At 35.7% G+C, this 27,086-nt stretch overlaps 3 protein-coding genes across 9 annotated transcripts in view; 1 reads left to right on the plus strand and 2 right to left on the minus strand.

The window, feature by feature from the left end:
* Nucleotides 1–27,086, minus strand: part of LOC127847629 (transcription intermediary factor 1-alpha-like) — a 194,382-nt gene that overhangs the window by 72,505 nt on the left and 94,791 nt on the right. The window lies entirely within an intron of this gene.
* LOC127847628 (inversin-like) overlaps nucleotides 1–27,086 on the plus strand; it is an 81,020-nt gene that overhangs the window by 22,143 nt on the left and 31,791 nt on the right. For 4 of the 5 annotated variants that reach the window (XR_008034085.1, XR_008034084.1, XM_052379662.1 and 1 more), the window contains exons 10-11: nucleotides 106–212; nucleotides 6,962–7,127. Coding sequence is in view for 2 of the 5 variants with exons in the window: in XM_052379662.1 (XP_052235622.1) it covers nucleotides 106–212; nucleotides 6,962–7,127 (273 nt within the window). In the remaining 3 variants the exon portion in view is untranslated. Of the gene's footprint in view, nucleotides 1–105; nucleotides 213–6,961; nucleotides 7,128–18,670; nucleotides 18,851–20,632; nucleotides 21,887–27,086 lie in introns of those variants that run through there. The other variant, XR_008034083.1, reaches the window with a different exon arrangement.
* Nucleotides 8,027–27,086, minus strand: part of LOC127847627 (uncharacterized) — a 113,845-nt gene continuing 94,785 nt past the window's right edge. Inside the window, exons 1-3 of one of the 3 annotated variants that reach the window (XM_052379660.1) lie at nucleotides 14,273–14,794; nucleotides 12,863–13,851; nucleotides 9,661–11,038 (exon numbers count right to left, since the gene is read on the minus strand). In XM_052379660.1, coding sequence (XP_052235620.1) covers nucleotides 10,689–11,038; nucleotides 12,863–13,851; nucleotides 14,273–14,607 — 1,674 coding nt within the window. In that variant the 5' untranslated portion in view covers nucleotides 14,608–14,794 and the 3' untranslated portion in view covers nucleotides 9,661–10,688. Of the gene's footprint in view, nucleotides 9,392–9,660; nucleotides 11,039–12,862; nucleotides 13,852–14,272; nucleotides 14,795–27,086 lie in introns of those variants that run through there. The other 2 variants (XM_052379661.1, XR_008034082.1) reach the window with 2 other exon arrangements.

A 27,086-nucleotide genomic window follows, 5' to 3' on the forward strand; every position in this document is an offset into this window, starting at 1 on the left:
CCATACTTCATGCACATAAGTAAAGCCCCGTTTTCTCAGAGCTTGGCTCAAGTATATTGCCAAGTTTTTTACTTTGAACAAAGTTGTCTTGTATTCTGTTACCAGGTCATTCAAAGATTGTATCCCTGCTGTTGGACAACAAGGCGGAGTTCTCGAGTTCAGACCAGAACGGGGCCACACCTTTACACTACGCAGCGCAAAACAACTTTGACGTGAGTGGTTAACTTATGTTTCTGAGTTTTTTTAGCTCAACTGAGCACAACGTGCTCATGGTGAGCTTTTGTGATCGCTTTTAGTCCGTCGTGTGTTGTGTGTCGTGAGCCGTCAACATTTGCCATGTTAACTCTCTAGGGGCCACATTTATTGTCCAATCTTCATGAAATTCGGTCAGAAGATTGGTCTCAATGATATCTTGGATGAGTTCGAAAATGGTTACGTTTGCTTGAAAAACATGGCTGCCAAGGGGCGGTGCATTTTTCCTAATATGGCTATAGTAAAATCTTCTTAACACTCTAGAGGCCACATTTATTGTCTGATCTTCATGAAACTTGGTCAGAAGATTTATCCCAATAATATCGTGGACGAGTTTGAAAATGATGACGGTTGGTTTAAAAACATGGCCGCCAGCGGGCGGGGCATTTTTCCTTATATGGCTATAGTGAAACCTTGTTAACACTCTAGAGGCCACATTTATTTTCCGATCTTCATGAAACTTGCTCAGAAGATTTGTACCAATTATATCTTGGATGCGTTCAAAAATGGAAACCTTTGCTTGAAAAACATGGCTGCCAAGGGGCGGTGCATTTTTTCTTATATGGCTAAATATTGCTATTGTAAAATCTTGATAACACTCTAGAGGCCACATTTATTGTCTGATCTTCATGAAACTTGGCCAGAAGATTCATCCCAATAATATCTTTGATGAGTTCGAATATGATGCCGGTTGGTTGAAAAACATGGCCGCCAGGGGGCGGGGCATTTTTCCTTATATGGCTATAGTAAAACCTTGTTAACATTCTAGAGGCCACATTTATTGTCCAATCTTGATGCAATTTGGTCAGAAGATTTGTCTTAATGATATCTTGGATGAGTTTGAAAATGGTTACGTTTGCATGAAAAACATGGCCACCAAGGGGCGGGGCATTTTTCTTATATGGCTATATAAGGCTATAGTAAAATCTTGTTAACACTCTAGAGGCCACATTTATAGTCCTATCTTAATGAAACTTTGTCAAAAGATTCATCCTAATAATATCTTGGAAGAGTTCAAAAATGATGCCTGTTGGTTGAAAAACATGGCCACCATTGGTGGGGGCTATTTTCCTTATATGGTTATAGTAAAACCTTGTTAACACTCTAGAGGTCACATTTATTTTCCGATCATCATGAAACTTGGTCAGAAGATTTGTCCCAATGATATCTTGGATGAGTTCAAAAAAGGTTTTGGTTGCTTTAAAAACATGGCCACATGGGGCGGGGCATTTTTCCTTATATGGCTATAAATGGCTATAGTAAAATCTTGTTAACACTTTAGAGGCCACATTTAGTGTCCAATCTTTATGAAGTTAGGTCAGAAGATTGGTTTCAATGATATCTTGGATGAGTTCGAAAATAATTATGTTTGCTTGAAAAAAATGGCTTCCAAGGGGCGGGGCATTTTTCCTAATATGGCTATAGTAAAATCTTGTTAACACTCTAGAGGCCACATTTACTGTCCGATCTTCATGAAACTTGGTCAGAAGATTCTTCCCGATAATATCTTGGACGAGTTCAAATATGATGTCGGTTGGTTGAAAAACATGGCTGCCAGGGGGCTGGGCATTTTTCCCTATATGGCTATAGTAAAACTTTGTTAACAATCTAGAGGCCACATTTATTTTCCGATCTTCGTGAAACTTGGTCAGAAGATTTGTCCCAATAATATCTTGTTATCTCAGGTGAGCGACTTTGGGCCTTTCAGGCCCTCTTGTTTAGGGAAGTCCCTTTTAAACTAAAATTCAGTTAAGGCGGAAAAGGTTGTCCCTGATTAGCTTGTGCAGACTGCTTTATTAAGTCAACAAGTCTAGTCTAGGCAGAAAGTGTAATCCCTGATTAGCATGTGCAGACTGCTTTTTTAAGTCAACAAGTCTAGTCTAGGCTGAAAGTGTTGTCTCTGATTAGCCTGTGCAGACTGCTTTATTAAGTCAACTAGTCTAGTCTAGGCAGAAAGTGTTGTCTCTGATTAGCCTGTGCAGACTGCTTTATTAAGTCAACAAGTCCAGTCTAGGCAGAAAGTGTTGTCTCTGATTAGCCTGTGCAGACTGCTTTATTAAGTCAACAAGTCTAGTCTAGGCAGAAAGTGTCATCCCTGATTAGCTTGTGCAGACTGCTTTATTAAGTCAACAAGTCTAGTCTAGGCTGAAAGTGTTGTCTCTGATTAGCTTGTGCAGACTGCTTTATTAAGTCAACAAGTCTAGTCTAGGCTGTAAGTGTCATCCCTGATTAGCTTGTGCAGACTGCTTTATTAAGTCAACAAGTCTAGTCTAAGCTGAAAGTGTTGTCTATGATTAGCTTGTGCAGACTGCTTAATTAAGTCAACAAGTCTAGTCTAGGCTGAAATTGTTGTCTCTTATTAGCCTGTGCAGACTGCTTTATTAAGTCAACAAGTATAGTATAGGCTGAAAGTGTCATCCCTGATTAGCCTGTGCAGACTGCTTAATTAAGTCAACAAGTGTAGTCTAGGCTGAAAGTGTTGTCTCTGATTAGCTTGTGCAGACTGCTTTATTAAGTCAACAAGTCCAGTCTAGGCAGAAAGTGTCATCCCTGATTAGCCCGTGCAGGCTGTTTTATTAAGTCAACACGTCCAGTCTAGGCTGAAAGTGTTGTCTCTGATTAGCTTGTGCAAACTGCTTTATTAAGTCAACAAGTCTAGTCTAGGCTGAAAGTGTCATCCCTGATTAGCTTGTGCAGACTGCTTTATTAAGTCAACACGTCTAGTCTAGGCTGAAAGTGTTGTCTCTGACTAGCTTGTGCAGACTGCTTTATTAAGTCAACAAGTCTTGTCTAGGCTGAAAGTGTTGTCTCTGATTAGCTTGTTAGGACTACTTTATTAAGTCAACAAGTCTAGTCTAGGCTGAAAGTGTCATTCCTGATTAGCTTGTGCAGACTGCTTTATTAAGTCAACAAGTCTAGTCTAGGCTGAAAGTGTTGTCTCTGATTAGCTTGTGCAGACTGCTTTATTAAGTCATCATGTCTAGTCTAGGCTGAAAGTTTTGTCTCTGATTAGCTTGTGCAGACTGCTTTATTAAGTCAACAAGTCTTGTCTAGGCTGAAAGTGTTGTCTCTGATTAGCTTGTGAAGACTACTTTATTAAGTCAACAAGTCTAGTCTAGGCTGAAAGTGTCATTCCTGATTAGCTTGTGCAGACTGCTTTATAAAGTCATCAAGTCTAGTCTAGGCTGAAAGTGTTGTCTCTGATTAGCTTGTGCAGACTGCTTTATTAAGTCAACAAGTCTAGTCTAGGCTGAAAGTGTCATCCCTGATTAGCTTGTGCAGACTGCTTTATTAAGTCAACAAGTCTAGTCTAGGCTGAAAGTGTTGTCTCTGATTAGCTTGTGCTGACTGCTTTATTAAGTCAACAAGTCTAGTCTAGACTAAAAGTGTTGTCTCTGATTAGCTTGTGCAGACTGCTTTATTAAGTCAACAAGTCTAGTCTAGGCTGAAAGTGTCATTCCTGATTAGCTTGTGCAGACTGCTTTATTAAGTCAACAAGTCTAGTCTAGGCTGAAAGTGTTGTCTCTGATTAGCTTGTGCAGACTGCTTTATTAAGTCATCATGTCTAGTCTAGGCTGAAAGTTTTGTCTCTGATTAGCTTGTGCAGACTGCTTTATTAAGTCAAAATGTCTAGTCTAGGCTGAAAGTGTCATCCCTGATTAGCCGGTGCAGACTGCTTTATTAAGTCAACAAGTCTAGTCTAGGCTGGAAGTTTTGTCTCTGATTAGCTTGTGCAGACTGCTTTATTAAGTCAACATGTCTAGTCTAGGCTGAAAGTGTCATCCCTGATTAGCCTGTGCAGACTGCTTTATTAAGTCAACAAGTCTAGTCTAGGCTGAAAGTGTTGTCTCTGATTAGCTTGTGCAGACTGCTTTATTAAGTCAACAAGTCTAGTCTAGGCAGAAAGTGTTGTCTCTGATTAGCCTGTGCAGACTGCTTTATTAAGTCAACACATCTAGTCTAGGCTGAAAGTGTTGTCTCTGATTAGCCTGTGCAGACTGCTTTATTAAGTCAACAAGTCTAGTCTAGGCAGAAAGTGTTGTCCCTGATTAGCTTGTGCAGACAGCTTTATCAAGTCAACAAGTCTAGTCTAGGCTGAAAGTGTTGTCTCTGATTAGCTTGTGCAGACTGCTTTATTAAGTCAACAAGTCTAGTCTAGGCTGAAAGTGTTATCCCTGATTAGCTTGTGAAGACTGCTTTATTAAGTCATCAAGTCTAGTCTAGGCTGAAAGTGTTGTCTCTGATTAGCTTGTGCAGACTGCTTTATTAAGTCAACAAGTCTAGTCTAGGCTGAAAGTGTCATCCCTGATTAGACTGTGCAGACTGCTTTATTAAGTCAACAAATCTAGTCTAGGCTGAAAGTGTTATCCCTGATTAGCTTGTGCAGACTGCTTTTTTTAAGTCAATAAGTCTAGTCTAGGCTGAAATTGTCATGCCTGATTAGCCTGTGCAGACTGCTTTATTAAGTCAACAAGTCTAGTCTAGGCTGAATGTGTTGTCTCTGATAAGCCTGTGCAGACTGCTTTATTAAGTCAACAAGTCTAGTCTAGGCTAAAAGTGTTGTCTCTGATTAGCTTTTGCAGACTGCTTTATTAAGTCAACAAGTCTAGTCTAGGCTGAAAGTGTTATCTCTGATTTTAGCCTGTGCAGACTGCTTTATTAAGTCAACAAGTCTAGTCTAGGCTGAAAGTGTTGTCTCTGATAAGCCTGTGCAGACTGCTTTATTAAGTCAACAAATCTAGTCTAGGCTGAAAGTGTTATCCCTGATTAGCCTGTGCAGACTGCTTTATTAAGTCAACAAGTCTAGTCTAGGCTGAAAGTGTTGTCTCTGATTAGCCAGTGCCGACTGCTTTGTTAAGTCAACAAGTCTAGTCTAGGCTGAAAGTGTTGTCTCTGATTAGCTTGTGCAGACTGCTTTATTAAGTCAACAAGTCTAGTCTAGGCAGAAAGTGTTGTCTCTGATTAGCTTGTGCCGACTGCTTTATTAAGTCAACAAGTCTAGTCTTGGCTGAAAGTGTTGTCTCTTATTAGCCTTTGCAGACTGCTTTATTAAGTCAACAAGTCTAGTCTAGGCTTAAAGTGTTCTCTCTTATTAGCCTGTGCAGACTGCTTTATTAAGTCAACAAGTCTAGTCTAGGCAGAAAGTGTTGCCTATGATTAGCCTGTGCAGACTGCTTTATTAAGTCAACAAGTCTAATCTAGGCTTAAAGTGTCATCCCTGATAAGCCTGTGCAGACTGCTTTATTAAGTCAACAAGTCTAGTCTAGGCTGTAAGTGTTGTCTCTGATTAGCCTGTGCAGACTGCTTTATTAAGTCAACAATTCTAATCTAGGCAGAAATTGTTGTCACTGATTAGCCTGTGCAGACTGCTTTATTAAGTCAACAAGTCTAGTCTAGGCTGAAAGTGTCATCTCTGATTAGCCTGTGCAGACTGCTTTATTAAGTCAACAAGTCTAGTCTAGGCAGAAAGTGTCATCCCTGATTAGCCTGTGCAGACTGCTTTATTAAGTCAACAAGTCTAGTCTAGGCTGAAAGTGTCATCTCTGATTAGCCTGTGCAGACTGCTTTATTAAGTCAACAAGTCTAGTCTAGGCTGTAAATGTCATGCCTGATTAGCCTGTGCAGACTGCTTTATTAAGTCAACTAGTCTAGTATAGGCTGAAAGTGTTGTTTCTGATTAGCCTGTGCAGACTGCTTTATTATGTCAGCGAGTCTAGTCTAGGCAGAAAGTGTCATCCCAGATTAGCCTGTGCAGACTGCTTTATTAAGTCAACAAGTCTATTCTAGGCAGAAAGTGTCATCCCTGATAAGCCTGTGTAGACTGCTTTATTAAGTCAACAAGTCTAGTCTAGGCTGAAAGTGTTGTCTCTGATTAGCCTGTGCAGACTGCTTTATTAAGTCAACAAGTCAAGTCTAGGCTGAAAGTATTGTCTCTGATTAGCCTGTGCAGACTGCTTTATTAAGTCAACAAGTCTAGTCTAGGCAGAATGTGTTGTCTCTAATTAGCCTGTGCAGACTGCTTTATTAAGTCAACAAGTCTAGTCTAGGCTGAAAGTGTTGTCTCTGATTAGCCTGTGCAGACTGCTTTATTAAGTCAACAAGTCTAGTCTAGGCTGAAAGTGTTGTCTCTGATTAGCCTGTGCAGACTGCTTTATTAAGTCAACAAGTCTAGTCTAGGCTGAAAGTGTTGTCCCTGATTAGCCTGTGCAGACTGCTTTATTAAGTCAACAAGTCCAGTCTAGGCTGAAAGTGTTGTCTCTGATTAGCCTGTGCAGACTGCTTTATTAAATCAACAAGTCCAGTCTAGGCTGAAAGTGTTGTCTCTGATTAGCCTGTTTGAATTGTACAGGCTAATCTTGGACAACACTTAACGCACATGTATTAAGCTCCTGATTTCTCGTTCAGGAGACGGTGGAAGTGTTCTTGTCATTGGCAAAACCTTTACTTGGGAATTGGTGGCTGTCATTTTGGCAAAATGTATACTGACTGAGACTGGGAATGAGGCTAAATAACGCTCCAAATCTGACAAAACAATCACTGAATAACTTATAGCTTTAGTTAAGTTAACAACCATATCCCATTCCGGACACGGTGGAAATGTTCATTTTCCAATCTTAAAATGTTGTCCCTGATTAGCCTGTGGGGACTGCACAGGGTAATCTGGGATGACACTTTAAACACAAGCATTAAGCCCTATTTTCTCATTCAGGAGACAGTGGAGGTATTCCTGTCTCGCGCCAACGTTACAGACGAAGCAGACGTGGAGGGAAGGACGGCGTTCATGTGGGCAGCGGGCAAGGGGGCTGACCAGGTGTTGGAGACCTTCCTCAAAAACATCGTGGACATACAACAGGTCGACAAGAACGGTGGCAAAGGTATGCCCTTGACATTTCACATGTGGTCTTTATATATGATATGTGGTCTGGATGATTCACATTATTTTGTCCTTGACATTTTATGACGTTTCTCAAACACAACGTGGACATACAGCATGTCTACAAGAACGGAGGCATAGGTATGGCCTTGACATTTCACATGATGACCTTGACATTTCATGTATGTCCTTGACATTTTAAGTGTGGCCTTGACATTTCTCATGATGACCTTGACATTTGAAATTTCACGTGTGGAACCAACTCATCTTCAATAAGACCAGAACAAAATAATTATAAAATAAGACCAGAACAAAACAATAATTGCTCTGTAAAAACTGGACTTAATGCGTAAAGTTTCGTCCACGATTATCTTGTGCTGCCTGCATGGGGACGACACTTAAATGTTACATTGATATTTCAACCATTTGTTGGTCTTATAGTTGGCTGTTTAGTGCTCTCATGGTCCAGGTTGTTAGTATCCCCCGCCATTGGCGGACGGATATTGGTTTGGCGATGTCCGTCCTTCCGTCCGTCTTTCCGTCCGTCCGGAGCCATATCTTGGAAGTGCTTTGACGGATTTCATTGAAACTTGGTATGAGTATATATATGGATACTTGGATGATGCACGCAAAATGGCATTGTACACCATCTGATAATAACAGAGTCATGGCCCTTTGTATCTTAAAAAAATGCTATTTTGAGTGTCAAATATAACACTTTTGTGTCCAGAAGCATATTGGCGGGGGATATCAGTTCAACGAATTGGCTTGTTGTTTTTGTACTTGGAGGGTGTAAAGCCTCACCTTTTTATTGGGGAAAAATAGCATAATATCACGGATTTGGGGTTGTATTTTAGCGCCTTGTTCGCTGTTTGGGGGAAAATATCAACAACTATGAACAACATTCACACTTCAAGTTTTATTGTTCAATGTACTAATTTTATTTTAATATTTATACATTTTAAAATCATCAATTTCACTTACATGATACTACAGTAAAATGTACAGAGTGACACACATTTTACAGCAGAATATGAATATGAATCTGGTTAAAATCAGATAAACTTACATATAAATGAAACCATCTTTGTCTTTACCCATTTACAGTGATAATCATTTTTAGAGCTTCTACAATATATCAGTATTTCAGTAAATATCGCAATACGCAATCCGCATATTGTATTGCGATACGATCTGCTTATACATGTCATACTGTAAAATTTAAGATGAAGCTTATGGAAATTGGAAAATAAAACACAATTAATTACATAATAAAAAATGTAAACTGATGTTATGTAAACAAAAGGAATAATGTAACAGCATTCTGATAAGTTACACAACTGGCTTTTAAACATCCACAAATCTCTTTTGGGTTATTATTCTTCTTTTCGGCTTTTATAATAGTTCACAAAATGGCAGACGAAACTAACACCGAGTTTGACTTTATAGACAATTTCAAGGGAAAAAGTGTTGTTTAACAACACAATAAACATACAATACAAAGGTTAAGTTCATGTAATTAAGTTGTTTTTGGTGATAATCTGGTGAGTTATATTTCTGGTACAAGTAAGCAATATATTGCAATATATTGCAATACGGGTTTTTGAACTGACAATATATTGCAATACGGTTTTGGGTGTATGGTTGCAGCACTAATCATTTTAAATGTTTTTTCTTTGAGAGAAGGCTGAACTCCAATTAATTAACACTAACTTTATCAGACGTTCATTCACTGTTTAAATTTATTATAAATATTGTTTGTATCTAAGAAGTATTCTTCATTGTTGACAGAAAAGTTTAGACTCTGCCCACTGGTTGGCAAAATATGGTGTTTTCATATAAGCACGTATAGAAAAAGTTGACATTATCATAATTTATATACACAATTATTCAAGACATTTAGTATTAGTTTACTCAATGATGTCTGCATAAAGCATTAGTGTACAAGAATATGCACAAACGATAATAGTGTCATTACTAATTGCTTTAACTGAGTAAGAAATAGGTATAAAATACAATCTTCGTTCTAGGTATTATTGTTGTTGTTAGTTGACTCATTTTAGCAATCAATTTTGTAGAAGAAAATCCCTCAGAAATTTAACTATTTTCAGAATAAATTAAAGTGAATGTACTTAAACAAATGAGATGAAAACAAACAACAAATATAGATGAATTCCAGGCACCCACAATTTATCTAAATGGAATGGTATTTGTCTGGGAAAACTAGCACTGGTAACACAATTTTTGATTAATTGAATGTCTAACCTAAATTTCCTGCGTTCAGCGCAAGATAATCATTGTTTAGTCATAAATCTTTTTAAAGGAAGATTCTTGTCAAGCACATGGGATAATGTCAACATAACGTTTAAACCTGCTGACTGCGCACTGACCTTGATAACCTGCAAGATGTAATTTATTGCATTTACAGAGATGCCACAATTGCAGCCGGAATGCTGGCGTTTGTCAAATAGGTACTTCAATATGTTGGAATGTAAATTAGGAACAATAAGGAACAATAAGGAACAACAACCTGCTATAATATATGCCAGAGCACAGAATGCAATATAATACTAATTTTTATATATGATAACACAGCCTGCACATATAAACGCTCTGACAAATATAAAGGGTCGCCTTGGCGTAGTGGATATGGTGTCTGCCTAGCGACCGGGAGTTCACGGGTTCGATCCCCATTGTAGGAGCGTTCTTAAGATCTTTTCAATACATACCAAGTACTGCTTCTAGGGCCATGAAACGGACTCGAGCGTTTAAAATAAGCTTTAGGCTTTCTATGCGATCGAACTAAAATAAAAAGGCTTAAACTATACTCAATATAAAGGGGTACACACAAAAATAATTTATGTTGACAGTGTCAAACTGTTGTAGCTGCTTAACATATCTGAACTTTATCAAATAGTTTCACACTGTAAAATCGGGTTCTTTATAGCAAAATCCTGTATTGCTGCATTTTTCATATTGGTCATGCTGATTGAAGATTTATTCAATTAGGTCTACTTGCATAAAATATCATAATTTCATTGGATATTAATTCAGATAGAAACCTTTGTTAGACAGCAATGCTGAAATGTAATTAAATATAACAAAAGAAATGTTTTTTTCAGCGCAGGAAACAAAACCATCCATGATGCTTCAAATTCAATGATTATTTTTTTTTTAGTAATCTTAAATAATTTTTTAATTTATGTAAAAAGAAATGGCAGCCTATATATAGATTCAAAATATTATTTATGCTATGTAAATTACAGACATTATATTCTGAACTAAAACTTGTCTAGCAGTTCTAGACACCTTGTTAAATAAAAGAGAAATATAAAACAATTGTAATAGATGCAACAATATAATATATTATATAATAGTTCTTATGATCCCAGAAAGTCTTTATATTCTTTCAACTGATGACATTATTTGTTTACAAAATAAATGCATCTGTAATAATACTTACATTGATGTAGTATTATAACACAAACATATTTTAATGCACAACATAATTCCATGGCATTAAATAATCTGAATCATCAATCATGATACATGCAGCGTTATGCTATTGCACTTTGAACACCCGGATATTGCTGCTGGCATAAAGTCCCACAAGGATGGAGGCAGTGTGTCTGTTGTAGCAGACTGACAGTGGGGACACCACTCCATCCTCCTGTGTAGCAAGAATAGCCAGCTTCTTTCTGCCCTCATCGTCCACCTGTATGATAGTGTTTGACAGGAATCCACATACCAGCACCTGGCCTGCAGGTGTCACGTGTACATATGGCTCTAACAGTGCGTGGTCAGTGAAGGTGGCCAGGACTGAACCATCCCTGGCCAGGGTGAGGACCTTTTTATTTGAGACGTTTGTGATGTACAACTTGTCCCCTGTGGGACTCACAGCACACGCCTTTACTGCAAAACAGAGTAACATCACGATATTGAAATATACATTTAGTAGATAATTAGAAATCTTATTTAAACTGTATTAATAATGGTAAAGAACAGATACTATATAATAATAATTATTATTAAAGTTGTGTTCCAGTGTTTTGTTTTCTCTTTATGTTGACTTGTTTATATTTGACTTGTGTTTTTGCTTTAAGATTTGAAGTCTTTCACCAAAGCATGGAAGGAAACAATACTTAATAATGTGTGTTAGTTGGTGTAACTACATGCTATTATAATAAATTGACCAAACATGTACACATGATTAAACATTCATTGGCACACATTGAAATATTTTACATGACTATCATACAAAAGATAGACTATAGATATGGTTGTTATTGAAATTGAAAAAAATGTTTCATCAATAGTTGATAAAATTATCAGTTAACACCTTTTATTGAAAATTAAAATTACAAAAACAACAATGAAAAGCTCAGGTTACAAATAGAAAAAAGAAGGAATGTGGTGTCTACTGTGAAACCAATATGATTCAACCGACATTTGTGTAGTTGACGTTCAATCACAAATTAAAATAAATTTTATTGATTAATTTTATCACACACATCTCACAAAGTGTTATTGTTTGATTAATGTGTTTTTATTGTAATTAAATAATTTATTAAAAAAACAGGTTACAAATAGTGAAAAGAAAAAGAAATGCAGAATCTACTATACAATCAATATGATTCAACAGAAATAAATTTTTGTAGTTTCCGTTCAGTCACAAAATCAAATGTTTTACCAAGTTTTTATTCCCAAAGTCTAATATAATTATCAGACTTAAAAAACAACACAGTTTTTAAGATCCAACGAATAGCCCTGATTTAACTTATCCATGAAATTTAATATCATGAAAATAAATTTAATTCACATACATTTCTAGACATGGCATACAGGGAATGTCTAAATAAAAAATGTTAACTTTTCTTTTATACCTAATGATAAAATATGACATTTTTGCAGTGAAATAACAGCAGTAAAAATAAACAAATGGTTCTTTTCACCGGTGAAAAGAGCAAATTTTCGGAACTCCTCTTTCTATTTTTAGATTATCATAATTAAATTTAAGTATATTTTCTATGATCACGCGTGAATTAAAATCAACATTCCACCGAATCCAACACATTGTCTTCTTATTTCATGCTTTTCACCGTTTATTTACATTGTAAAAGAGTTTAACTGGAGAATTTCGGTGGTATAAGGACGTCATTTTGTCACACTAACGACGTCATTTTGTGTTTTGAAATGTATTGAGGCACGCCACGGGAGAAACTCCGAGAAAGGGTAACTTTTCAGCGAAAGGGAAACAGCTGTTAATTACTTTCTTGAAAAAGGGGCATTAACCCTTTGCATGCTGTGAAATTTGTCATCTGCTAAAATGTGGTCTGCTGAATTTCTAAAATTATCATTTTCTTTAATTTTTTTCAAAGAATACTATCATAATAGCAAACAGTTTGGATCCTGATGAGACGCCACGTTCTGTGGCGTCTCATCTGGATCCAAACTGTTTGCAAAGGCCTTTAAAATTCGGTTCCAGTGCTGAAAGGGTTAAAGAAACAGAAAATTTGTTTATGTCAGTGTAAAATCGTTTGTAATTTCACTCGTGATCATTGAAAAATAATATTTTCACGAGTGGCTCGTGAAATAACAAACGATATTACACTGACATGAACAAATATCCTCTATGTATTCTTAACTGCAGCTGAATTAATAAATTGATGGTACATTATAATCTATTTGTTCAGCGTATTCCTAATCATATCCAGATTAATCCACTTTGAGTCTTACCTGTAAAATCACCTGTTTTATCCTCATACATCTTGCTGACTTGTTTCCCACTCAGTGTGTACTTGTAGAGTGCTGTATAATCAGAAATATACAGGTCTTCCTGGTGGCAGGCAATACCTACACATGCATGTTTTAACTGAAGCTTCCCTCCTGTCACCAGCTTCCTGTTATTGACTGTGATGAACTGGACCTCACTTTTCAAAGCCACAGCCACGTCACTGGGTGTGATCTGACACATATCCCTTGGCCACGTTGTCACACTACAGTGACTCACCACCTGGTGCTGCTGGTCAAGAAGCTTGATATTTTCATTACCACTGTCTGCTACCAGGACCTGTCCTTCTGGGAGGACACAGATGGCAGTGATATTGCATACCTTTGAATCACTTGATATTCTTACATTATGTACAGACTTCCCCTTCACAGTGAACACCTTGTTTGGATTCAATATCTGGGTACTGTGTTCAATCTTTCCAAGACCAGACAGTTCAGACAAGTACTGTGCAATATCACTGCTAGGCTGGAATGTTATTGAAACTTTAACCTGAAGAGAGTTCTTCTTTAGAAAGGTTTCAGACTGCTGTATTATGTCCTTGCATTTCCTGGTGGCTATAAAGGATAGTTCCAGCTTGCTTTTATCACTTATGTCCTGAATGGCATCTCGAAGTTGTTTCAATTCATCCTGAAGACTGATACATTTGTCAACATCATCTTTGCAAGAGGCTTGCAGTTTTGTCAGTGTATCTTTCATTTCATTCAGTGTCTTCTGTTCAATCGTGTCTAAAGCTGCATTTATTTTTCGCCGAGTTTCATGTATCTTTTGTAACTGCTCATCAAATGAATTTTGCAAATACTGAAGGCTAGCCTCTTGGTTGCCTTGAAGTTTCCTCATTTCTTCTAGAATTGTTTGGATAGAAACTGACAGTTTTTTAAGGTCTGTGGACTGGATTTTTACTATGTCCGATATAAGAGTTACCTTTGGGCAGTGTCTGAAAGTAGAGGGGACAAACACTTTAAATTATATAAAATACTAAAATACCTATTCTTTGAAAGCTTTTATCATGGGAAAATTCCTTGGTAAAGTCAGAATGAGATGCATATATTACATGCATACAAATGGTATAATCAAAAATATTCATTTATATAAATCTAAAACATAAGTATTCATTTCATCAGACAGTTTATTGGATATAAAACACATGACTCAATTACAAAGCCGTAAATTGCAGTCTTCTTTCTATTAGAATTATCGTACATGAAATAATGAATTTCTTATTGAAATATTTTGTTTTTCATTGATATAATACAATTATTTTTTTTTCTAAAAATTATAGTTTCAGCTTGCAAATAAGTTTGAAAACCCTACATTTTTTTGGATGTTTTTTTTCTATTCTTTAAGTAAAAATATACCTGTGATTAAGGAATGCACAATTTGTGCAGCACAGCTCACTGTGTTCATCGCAAAACATTTTTAAGTTTTCTTCTTTATGGACATCACATTTCAGAAGAAAATCTTCCACCTTCTTGGCCACTGGCCATTTCTTCATGTGTTCCCTTCCAAAGGTGGCATGATTTGTAAACAACTGGCTGTGCAGGTTAATACAATTCCCACAGTAAAACTTCAAACATGATTCACAGTAGAAATCAGCCATTTTATCCAGTTTTTTGCCTTGACAGGCCGAGCACAAGAAGTCTTGGAAAATGTCAGATCCCTTGTCTAGAGTCGATTGTGAAAAGGTAGCCATTTTACTGAATGAAATTTACAAACACAAACACAAGATCTTTTCACCTTAAATGTTTCGGTATTTTTTTAATGCTGGTTGACTTAATTTTGGAGCTGAACAAAAACACCCTTCTGTTAACATCTCACACTACCACTATCAAACAAAGATAAAACTCCAGGCTGTTTTAAGGTTAAAACCTCAATAAACAAGGTAACTATGTAATCTCTACGGTAAGATAAAACCATATCAATTACAGTTGGTTTATATCCGCGTACAAAAGGAAATATTTCAACTTAAGGCTGTGTTTAATAATAAAGCAACGAGAATATTTGGTTTAAATCATGCAAACATGGGTATACACAGGAAACATTTTTAACAGACGATCACTTGAATGCCAAGTTAAGCCTCCAATCTAGCTTAAATTAATGTTCGTTTCACAGAGAAATAATCCATTTACTGACACATTTATTAAATAAATGAAGACATTTAGGATCAGAGGACTATAAACAAATGTGACATGCCAAATAACAAAATTCAAGGCATGCGCTTTCAGAGACAAAGAGTTGTACGGTTTTCATTGGATACAGGAAAACCAAGTAACCCCTAGGGTGTGGCCAATTAAAACCCAAGGGCATGATTTGAACCAACCTGGTGGAGGACCAGCATGTTATGAAAAAACACCAACTATTTAAACCCTGACCATTTCAGTTTCATGGAACAAAAGTGTTAAAGATATTTAGCTCCCTCCCGGCAATGTTTTTCAGTAGGAATACATATACCATACATGCAAATACTGGCTTGTCACATACTTGTTGTATATGGGGGTTAAATTAATTAAGGAACAACCCAAAAAAGCCCTTACAAACATATAAAAGCATGCAAATACTGCCTTTTTCTGCAAAGGCAGACTTTGCAATTACAATTGTACTTGTCATTGAACATTTTTTAGAATATATTGAGTATATATATATATATATATATATCTTCAGAATTAACTTAAATCAACAAAGTTTTTGTTGGCTATGTTACTGGCTATGTTACTATATATTTTGTAAGTAGAATTTATAATAGTCAAATGACTGCATTAAGACAGGTAATGTTATATTATTATATTTTGCTACATACATTTTCTTTTGCTTTTCGTCAATTGACATTTTGTTACGGTTCACGTGTTGTTCACAGTACTGTTAGCAGACGAGAAATGTCTAGTATATTTAGCTTTGTCTTTACAAGTAACTTTTAAGTCTAAGTTGCTGACTAAGACGTGGAGGAGAACGACTAATTATTTCATTAATAAGCAAACATTGGCACAAATCTACATTTAGACTAAATGAGACTTTAATTCCTGTAATCATTTTGTTAAATTTGCAAACATAAAAAAGGTTTTGTGGGGTATCATTTTGATCTTTATTAAAATATGAGGTTTACAGTTAATGTGATATTTAATGTTTGGGCAAGTGGCTTTACGTTCAGGGCAAGAAGATTTTCTTAATACTTGCCCGACAGGGCAAGTTGGTTTTTAGGTGAATGTTGAGCCCTGGATTGGGGAAGTATCTTTTAATCTAATCCGTTGGTTACACATAATTTATTTCCGCTAATATTAAATATAATAATCAATTATAATTATACTCCCACAAAAGTAAACAAAAATAGTTAAAAAAGACTAATTATACAACAATCATATTTTATAATTAACTCTGCTGAACTGGTCTTAAAACTTTCTTTTTCAAATTGTTATCGAATCGTGTATATAAATTTTATATTTAAACAATCAATATATTACAATGTTTTCTTGTATATTTAATATCAGAGGGCAAGGATCTAATAAGTTCCAATTACTTTTTGTATTAAGTTACGTCTGAGCTCCACCTTTTTGTAAAATTATTTAAACAAGATCATGTGTTTGTGAAACACTATGTCCCCCCCATATATATATATATAAGAGTTACATTTTGGCAGAGTCTGAAAGAAAAGATAAATAAAAACACACTTAAAATGATATAAAATCATTTTATTTAAAAGTTTTTTATTGGAATCTCAAACGTTTGGGTTAAATCATAATGAGATATATTATATATTAGAGTACAGCTATACATCAGCATATGGTTTGTACAAAAATAATACTTTATTTAAATCAATGAAGGCATTAACATTGTCAAGGCATATAGTTTCTGTTTTCCATCTGCACAACGTTATTTGACATTGTAGCTGTATATTATTGATAACAATTTATTGATTTTATATCGACTTGTTCAACTTATTTCATGCCAGGGTCAGAATGATGTTAATAATTGACATCACCCCAGTGTATTTAAAACACCCTGTATGGATTGAAGGGACCACAGGCACATTGTTAATCTTATCTCAATTTCATTCTTGTCACTACAATCAATAATTTAATTGGAAAAGCACAAGTTCTATTTACATGTCCATTTTTATTGCCACGAGAATGGTTTTGCTGAATAGATTTGACTAATTTAAATGCGTATAACAAGCCATAAATTATTCTTTGATATAATTTCAATGCTTTTAATAAAAAAACAATAATTTCAATAGCCCAGTGAAATCCTTTACGTCAAATGGTCCGGATCAAATAACCACATGCTTTGATTTTCAAAAGTGTTCATTATTTTCGATGGCCTACGGCTCTCATATACAAGCATATCACTCTAGTGACCCGCAAAATAGTCGCACTTTAAAGGTCAAAAAATGACCTTACACCACGTGACCCAACATACATATAAGCTCGAGATCCACGTGCAAATCTCATAGTCATTTTAGCGAACCCGGTCGCAGGTTCTTCAACACAGCTAAACATTGGTTTGGTAAGTGACCACGTGGCATGCTCTTGAATTTTTTGAAATTCAAACGCGAATTGTTAATGGTGTTGTTTTGTTTATTTACTATAATATAGTACGTACGTATTATTCAACTTGTGTTGAATTGTACTTGTAGGCTTTTCTTTAAAGCCCACATTTTTTCTTGACGATGTCAAGGCGCAAGAGAAGTGGTAAGCAAGACGATGTCTTGTCTCTCTCTGACCACAGTGAACACAATTCAGTTCATACCAAATCTGATACAAGTAATTTGAGTGATTCGGGGTCGAATGACGAATACGAGATAACTAGAAAGTCCCCGCAGAGAGCCCCACTGCGGTCAGTTGTACGCAAGGTAACGCGTAACGATAAAGACCGAGGAATAACAAGACCGAGTAATGAGCCTCGTATTGATAAAAATAACAATGGCGGACACGATGTAGCGTCAGGTAGCTCGAATAGCATTGTTGACTTAAATAAGCTCACCCCCGAAACTGTGGACAAATTAAGGGCAGCTTTGGGGTTACAGGAACCAACTGCTTCGATCCCTACTCATGGTATGTTGAATAGCTCAGATAGCGATAGTTACGAGGTAGAAATGTCTGATAAAGAAAACCGGTCAAAATCAAACGTAAATTGTTCGTTTTCGAACAGATTTGAGGATTCGCTATTTGATGATTTTGAGGATGAAAATCCTGATGATGATTCATGGCCACAGGCAAAATTAAAGGCACCAGAGTTGGGTGACCCAGTGTCTGAGTCCTTGGCCAAATTAATCAACGATTCGTGCACTCATATGTGTAATGTGAATGAAACGGTAGACAAATACAAAATACCTTCAAATTGCCAATTTATGTCGGCACCAAAAGTTAATGAGGAAATTTGGGGTGATCTCGCACGTCAACGTAGGGTTCAAACCACTGACCGTTTATTACGGGATACTCAGAATCTGGTTACTGCGGGTATGATACCCATTTAACATTGGCTAAACTCTTAAAGCCACATATTGGCAAAGTTCCAGAAATAAAAACACTCATTGCAGATTCATTGACAATGCTTGGTCAAGTCCAATTTAATATGAGTGTTCGGCGAAGGTATTTGTTGAGACCTTTCCTTAAACAAAAATATGCAAGTATTTGCAATATCAATACACCTATTACAAATTACTTGTTTGGTAATGATGTGAGTAAAGAACTGAAAAAGTGTGAAACTAGCGTTAGAGTTGGGAAATATCCCATGATAAAACCCACTTCTCTTGGTCCTATTAGGGACCGACGGGGCACTGGAAGATGGAGGGCTCGCCCATATGGTCGTGGAACATATGGCTCCTACAGACAGGCGGCAGTGACCGAGTATGGGCAGTTCGGCCATAGACATGACTTCAAACAGAAGAAGTCTAGCTCAGCTGCACCTCAAGCCCCAAACTAGCCAAGGTCTTCAAAATAAAGGTAATTGAAAGCAATTCTGATAGATTAAAGGCTTGTTACAATGAATGGTTGACAATAACATCAGATAAATGGGTACTTGAAACCATACAAGGATACAGAATTGTATTTGATAATCCTCCATATCAAAAGAAACCTCCAAATAAAATTTCATTTAATGATTATGAAAAAATATTAATTGATAATGAAGTTGAAAATATGTTGAAGGATGGGGCTATTACTCCAACAGTTCATGAAAGTAATGAGTTTATTTCAAATATTTTTCTTGTTCCAAAACCAAATGGAGAATTTCGACCGATAATAAATTTACGAAGTCTAAATGAATTTGTTCATTATCAAAAATTTAAACAAGAAACATTTCCATTTGTGTTGGAATTAGTACAACCAAATGATTTTTTCACAAGTTTGGATTTAAAAAAGGCATATTGGTCAATACCTATTGACAAACAATATTTTAAATATCTAAAATTTGAGTGGAGGAATAAATTATATAATTTTGTGTGTCTCTGTTTTGGTTTAAGCTCAGCTCCTTATTGTTTTACCAAGGTATTAAAGCCAGTGTATGCCTTTTTCCGAAAAATGGGCATTAGATGTTCATACTATATTGATGATAGTATCAATATGCATGGAGAAAAGGAAATATGTAGAACCAACATGGACATGATGAGTAAAAAATTGGAATCTTTAGGATTTCTCATAAATGATGAAAAGTCAGTAAAAATTCCTACTCAAAGAATAACCTTTTGGTTACAAAATTGATTCGGTCTTGTTCATGGTTTTTCTGCCTGAAAATAAAATTTGTAAAGTAAAAAGTTTTGGCGAACATTTATTGACAAAGAAACTGGTAAAGATAAGAGATTTAGCGTCCTTTATTGGCTTGATAATTAGTACATTTTTTGCAATATTAGAAGGACCACTCCATTATAGAACTTTAGAAAGATGTAAAGTTTAGGCATTAAAAGTTACAACAGATTTTGAGTCAATTATGACTCTGGATGAAAAAGCACAAAAACAAATCCATTGGTGGGTCATGAACATTGGTTCAAAAAATGGCAGGAAAATAAGACCAGACCGTATATCTTTCACTATACAAACGGATGCTTCAAGTGAAGGTTATGGCTCATTTTTTATTGACACAAAGCAAGCTTCTGGTGGGCGTTGGTCAAGCGAAGAATCATTTTTTCATATTAATTATTTGGAATTGCTTGCAATTTTCTTTGCTTTGAAGACCTGGCTTTGCAATAACACATGTATTCATGTAGCCATACAGAGTGACAGTACCACAGCTATATCATATATTAATAATATGGGTGGTATGAATTCTGAAGAAATGGACAAATTAACGAAAAAGATATGGAAATGGTGCATTAAAAGAGATATATATCTTTCTGCTTTTCATTTGCCAGGCATCTGCAATATTCAGGCAGATTATTTTTCTAGAAATTTTTCAGATGCCTCTGAATGGAAATTAAAAACATCAGTGACTGAAAGATTGTTTTCACAGTTGATGATTCCAAATATAGATGTTTTTGCATCTCGATTAAATAAACAATTGGCTAACTATGTATCATGGACCCCAGATCCTGAAGCCTTATATACTGATGCTTTCTCTTTAGATTGGTCAAAATGGAAACCCTATATCTTCCCGCCATTTCGTTTACTCGGCATGGTGTTGAATAAAATAAAGGAGGATCAGGTTAAAGCAGCATTGTTAAAATGTCCATTATGGCCTAACCAGACATGGTTTCCATTGTTTTTGGACTCACTTGTTTCTTTTCCTGTCAGGTTGCCTCGACACAAGGACCTACTTACCCTTCCTCACAACAACGAGTTGCATCCAATGAAAAAACATCTGCAGTTGGTTGGAGCGATTGTCTCCGGAGAGAATTGCAGAATTTTGGCATTCCGCAAATGGCTATCGACTCAGTCTTTCAAAGCTGGCGGCCAGGAACAAGAAAACAGTACTCATCCGCATGGACACGATGGCATATGTGGTGTAATCTCCGGATGTGCAATTCCATTAAACCGCTTGAAAGTGACATAATATCGTATTTGCTTTATTTAAAACAGTTGAAAAAATCGTATAGTGTTATAAGTTGTCATAAGTCAGTGATTTTAGAGACGGTCAAGATTTTAAATCCTAACATTGTTTTGAATTTTAATATACTAAATAGATTTATGAAGGGTCTTAATAGAGAGATCCCTCCAAAACCTAGGTATGTTTTCACTTGGGATGTAGGAAAGGTATTAAATGTTATTGCAAAATGGATGCCATTACAATCCCTTTCATTGAAACTTTTAACATTTAAACTTGTGTCTTTAGTAGCTCTGTGTACGGCAGCAAGAGCGCAGTCTCTGAAGGCTTTGAATATTAACCATTTGTGTATAAAGGAAGATATTGCAATTTTTGATTGTGGTGATCAGTTGAAAACCACTAAACCAGATCAAAATTTTGTTATAAAATTATGTTCATACGAGGAACAGGAGTTATGTCCAGTTTTGACATTGAAGTATTACTTGAAATGTACACAGTCTTTGAGAAAAGATTCTCAATTGTTTGTTTCTTTTAAAAATTATAAAGCAGTCTCTTCAAGCACTTTGGCTCGTTGGTTAAAGAATGTACTTTTGTTAGCAGGAATAGACATTGTTAAATATAAAGCTCATTCTTATCGGGGAGCTTCATCATCTGCAGCTTCTAGGGCTGGGTGTAAAATGTCTGAAATTCTCAAGACCGCTAATTGGTCTTCAGCCAAAAATTTCAAGGTTTTTTATCTTAGAGATGTGCAAAACGATCATATTGAAAGTAACTACCAGAATTGTGTATTGAATTCACGGTAATAAGATTTAAACATATTAAATTCAATATGTTTATATATTATGATTTGTTTTTTAAGCAGAATTGTTTTTTGATTTATATCTCTTTCTGCATAATAATGCTCAACATTTCAATATTGTTATGTTCAGATGATGCTTGAGTATATGAAGCAAAGTAATATAGACTGTATGTGGCATCTGAAGTGAATTAAATGTACATGGTTATATTTATGTTGTCTTCACTTTAAACATGCTTGTATATGAGAGCCGTAGGCCATCGAAAATAATGAACCCCCCATCCAAGCATTTTGTGCTGGATGGAGGGGCATTATTGGAGAATGGCCGGAGGCCGAAATATACAAGCACCCTCCCTCTTACGCCCACCTTGTTTTATTGAAAAATATTTACTAGTCCGTGGAGTTTGTGTAACAATACTTACACAATATTAAGTTAAAATGAGGATTAACATATGCTTTTTTCTTATAATGTAATATGCATATGTTTATTTGTTGTTTTTTCTAAGAAGCCAACATAAATTTCTTTAAAACTATGAGATTTGCACGTGGATCTCGAGCTTATATGTATGTTGGGTCACGTGGTGTAAGGTCATTTTTTGACCTTTTAAGTGCGACTATTTTGCGGGTCACTAGAGTGATATGCTTGTATATTTCGGCCTCCGGCCATTCTCCAATAATGCCCCTCCATCCAGCACAAAATGCTTGGATGGGGGGTTCATTATCTACACTTATGGTGTGACAGAAATATCAATATGATATTTGAGAACAGTTGGGACAGGGTTATAGCCATTCCAACCGACATTTAAATTAATGATCAATATAATGTATTTTCAAATAATTGCCTTGTAGAATTCTTTATGCAATTTTCATTTTAGGCAACTAAGATCGCAACGTGTTGTATTACTTAAATTGCACATTTTTACATATTAAACCTACATACAAAATAGCCCAAGTATTTAAAAAGAATCAAATCTACATGTGCGGTATGTGCATGCAGTCAGCAATTAGGAAATGCCGTTCACATCTAATTGTTATTCCCCGCCATAGACGGAGGGATATTGTTTTGGCGTTGTCTGTCTGTCTTTCTGTCCGTCCGTCCAGCACTGTTGTGTCTGGAGCCATATCTTGAAAGTGCTTTGGCGGATTTCATTGAAACTTGGTATGAGTATATATTTGGATAAGAGGATGATGCATGCGAAATGGCATTGTACACCATCTGTTAATAACGGAGTTATGCCCTTTGTATCTTGAATAAAATGCGTTTTAATATAAGCTAAGAGGTTTATCTCCATTAACACATGAGCCAGAGTCATGAAACTTGCCATAGTGGTCTCAATAATCTGGTGGTGCTTCACATTCAACACCCATAATCCTAGGGGCTAAGGTCAAGGTCACACATTGAGGTTAGAGGTTACAAATTTGATTTAATTATTCATTATTTAGTCATTCCTTAACTATGCATTAAGGGATTCTGTAATAACTGTCCACAATTGTTCTCCATTATCTACCTGAGTGTCAAATATAAGATCCATGATGCTAGGGCTAATTTGGCGGGGGATATCAATTCAATGAATTTGCTGGTTTGTTTTGAACGTTTAGTTTAATTTTAAAAAACAATAATACCGTTGATTCGGGTTTGCTTCAACTCGCTTGGCTGGAATTTCTGAATTGCTCGAAGATTCCTCGAAGGATAAATTTTGTATTTCTTTATACTCATATTTTTGTGTATGGCTTGAATTATTGAGGGTAACATTTTCTGATGGCTGCATGTGATCTACTTTTAAGTCAGACATAAATAATCAAATTTAACTCCTACAATATTAAGTTTAAATTCCAGACAAGGAGTAATATTTTTTCCATTTGTTTTTTTAAATCTATAATTATGCCTCCCTTCGAAGAAGAGGGGGTATTTTGTTTTGGTCATGTCGGTAGGTCGGTCGGTCCGTCCGTCCACCAGATGGTTTCCGGATGATAACTCAAGAACGCTTAGGCCTAGGATCATGAAACTTCATAGGTACATTGATCATGACTGGCAGATGACCCCTATTGGTTTTCAGGTCACTAGGTCAAAGGTCAAGGTCACAGTGACTATATATTAAAATGGTTTCCTGATAATAACTCAAGAACACTTACGCCTAGGATTATAAAACTTCATAGGTACATTGATCATGACTGGAAGATGACCCCTATTGATTTTCAGGTCACTAGGTCAAAGGTCAAGGTCACGGTGACTCGAAACAGTAAAATGGTTTCCGGAAGATAACTCAAGAACGCTTACGCCTAGGATCATGAAACTTCATAGGTACATTGATCATGACTAGTAGATGACCCATATTGATTTTCAGGTCACTAGGTCAAAGGTCAAGGTCACGGTGACTCGAAACAGTTTATGGTTTCCAGATGATGACTCAATAAAACTTAGGCATAGAATCATGAAACTTCATAGAAACATTGATCATGACTGGCAGATGACCCCTATTGATGTTCAGGTCACTAGGTCAAAGGTCAAGGTCACAGTGACTCGAAACAGTAAATGGTTTACAGATGATGACTCAAGAAAGCTTAGGCCTAGAATCATGAAACTTCATAAAAACATTGATCATGACTGGCAGATGACCCCTATTGATGTTCAGGTCACTAGGTCAAAGGTCAAGGTCACAGTGACTCAAAACAATAAAATGGTTTTCTGATGATAACTCAAGAATGCTTAGGCCTAGGATCATGAAACTTCATAGGAACATTGATCATGACTGGCAGATGACCCCTATTGATTTTCAGGTCACTTGATCAAAGGTCAAGGTCACAGTGAGTCGAAACAGTAAAATGGTTTCCTGATGATAAATCAAGAACGCTTAGGCCTAGGATCATGAAACTTCATAGGAACATTGATCATGACTGGCAGATTACCCCTATTGATTTTCAGGTCACTAGGTCAAAGGTCAAGGTCACAGTGACCTTGCTGCCACAACAACGGACAGCACTTATGGGGGGCATGCATGTTTTACAAACAGCCCTTGTTATCCATTGAAATGCCTTTATAATATTAAAAACTGAATCTGTTTACCCATCCACTACAAAAATTTCTGAAAAAACCCGAATATTCATGTAACATACAGCTACAGTGAAGAGGACTATAAAACCAACTGTTTAAAAACAGAGATGTATTATTACTGTTCATTATGTTCATTTGCCAGGCGTTTTCTATTAAATTTCATGGTTCCAGTCTTTTCAAATATATAGCTGTAGTGAAACCTTGTTAACACCAGAAGTCACATTTTGTTTCCAATCACCATGAGGCTTACTCAAAACATTTGTTCTTATGATATCATGGCTGAGTTGTAAGGTGTCTATGGAAACTGCACAAAAACTGCTCAGCTACAGGTATCGGTTTAGTGGCGTAGGACCTTTGACCCTCTTGTTAGATTATTGCCATTTGCATACTTAATATTTAAATGTTGTCCTGAGCCAATCTTAAAAACTGTAAAAATTATCTTATATTTTATGATTATTTAAACAAACTAGTAATTCCCTCGAACAAAGCAGCACCAGGGAGAATATTTCAGGTATAACAAGGACAGTTTTATTCCTTTTCAAGTTCTCATCTATTTAATACTTTGCTTTGTAAGTTCATTTTTTTAGAAAATTTCGTTAATTAAAGCTAGTTCGAGGTCCTTACTTGGCTTTAAAGGGGTGTACAATAAAAACTGCTATCTGTTTATAACCATATTACATGTATCAAGTTAATTTAAACCAACTATTCTTGTTGTAAAATTGTTTTTTGTGCCCTCGACCACTACCTTAACCCTTTAGAGAGGGTACGACAAACACAAAGTTGTTGTCACCTGCAGAAAATTTATTTGATGTTGGAGCTGTCTGTAATTGCTAACAATTTATCGATTTAATATAGATTCGTCAATTGTTTGACATGCCATGATCAGCTAAAAAATTATTTTTGACATCTCCCCTGTGTATTTAAAACACACTCTATTAATTGAAGGGACCCTTGGGACGTTGAATAACTAATCTCAATTTCAATGATGACTCTGAAATCAAGGTTTAAATCGTAAAAGGGCAATAACAGTTATATGTAAATATTCCTCTTTAGTACTGGTACAACATTGGTTTTTACTGAATTGATTCTTTATGTTGAAAAAATGATTTGACAAAGTTTAATGTAAATAAAAAATCCTTAATTATTCTATGTCCAATTACACTGTTTGAAATCTATATACAACACAAAAGCTTTGCTCAAAACAGAAATTTTCCTTCCCAGTGAATTCATTTACGTCCAATGGTCCCGATCGAATAACCTCATGCTTTGGTCTTCAACTATGTTCATTATGTACACTGACTTTGTTGAAGCAATATCAATAGGATATTTTGAAATAGTTGGGAGATAATTATTCCTATTCTTACTGGCATTTAAGATTCATGATCAACAGATTACATTTTATAATACATGTAACTGCTTTGTATATAAATCTTTAAGCATTTGTCGTGTCAGACAATTTAAGTTGAAAACCATTGAAGTGCTTTCATAATATTTGTACAATAAAATTATTCATGCAAAATAGCCCAATTATTGAAAAAGAATCAAATTACAAGTATAGCTGTCGTCTATATGTTAAGCAATGTTGAAATGCCGTTTACATCTAATTACATAAACTTAAAGCAGTAGTCCAGATATGTTAAACGTTTATGTTATTTTAACTCAATATTTTTTTTTAATTCATAGCATTTTAAAGATTTTAAGCACAAATAGGGACCTGAATAATTTTTGAAAGAAGTGCTGTTAAAGAAGCTATTGATATTGATCAATTTTCAGATGGCAGGCTTCAAATAAAAAGCGTACCAAGATGATCGGCTAAGTAACTTCTCAAACCCCATAATATACTACATATTTGTGTTTGTCTTTAGTACAGCAAATATTGAATTCATGCAATGCACATAAATATCATTCACATAGGTCCTCCCCGGGGAAACAGGTTCATGAACTTCATTAATTTATTCATGAACTTCATGAATTTGCTTCATGAACTTTATGAAACAGTTAATGAATGGATAAAATATTCATGAATAACATATAAGAATTCACGAACTTTAAGTTCATTAACTTGAAACAGGTTCATGAACTTCAAGAATTTATTAATGAACTTTATGAACTTCATGAACTTACGTCATGAACTTCATGAACCAGTTCAAGAATGGACAAAATATTCATAAATATTTATGAACTCGAAGTTCACAAACTTGAAACATGTTCATGGAATTATTCATCAACTTAATACATTTCATGAACTGGTTCATGAACATATAAAATAAAGCATGAATTTCAATAAATATTCATGAACTTCAAGTTCATCAACTCACAGTTCATGAATAGAAGTCCAGAATTCTTGAAGCCAAAC

The sequence above is a fragment of the Dreissena polymorpha genome, chromosome 10 (assembly GCF_020536995.1).
Source record: "Dreissena polymorpha isolate Duluth1 chromosome 10, UMN_Dpol_1.0, whole genome shotgun sequence".
Taxonomy (NCBI): domain Eukaryota; kingdom Metazoa; phylum Mollusca; class Bivalvia; order Myida; family Dreissenidae; genus Dreissena; species Dreissena polymorpha.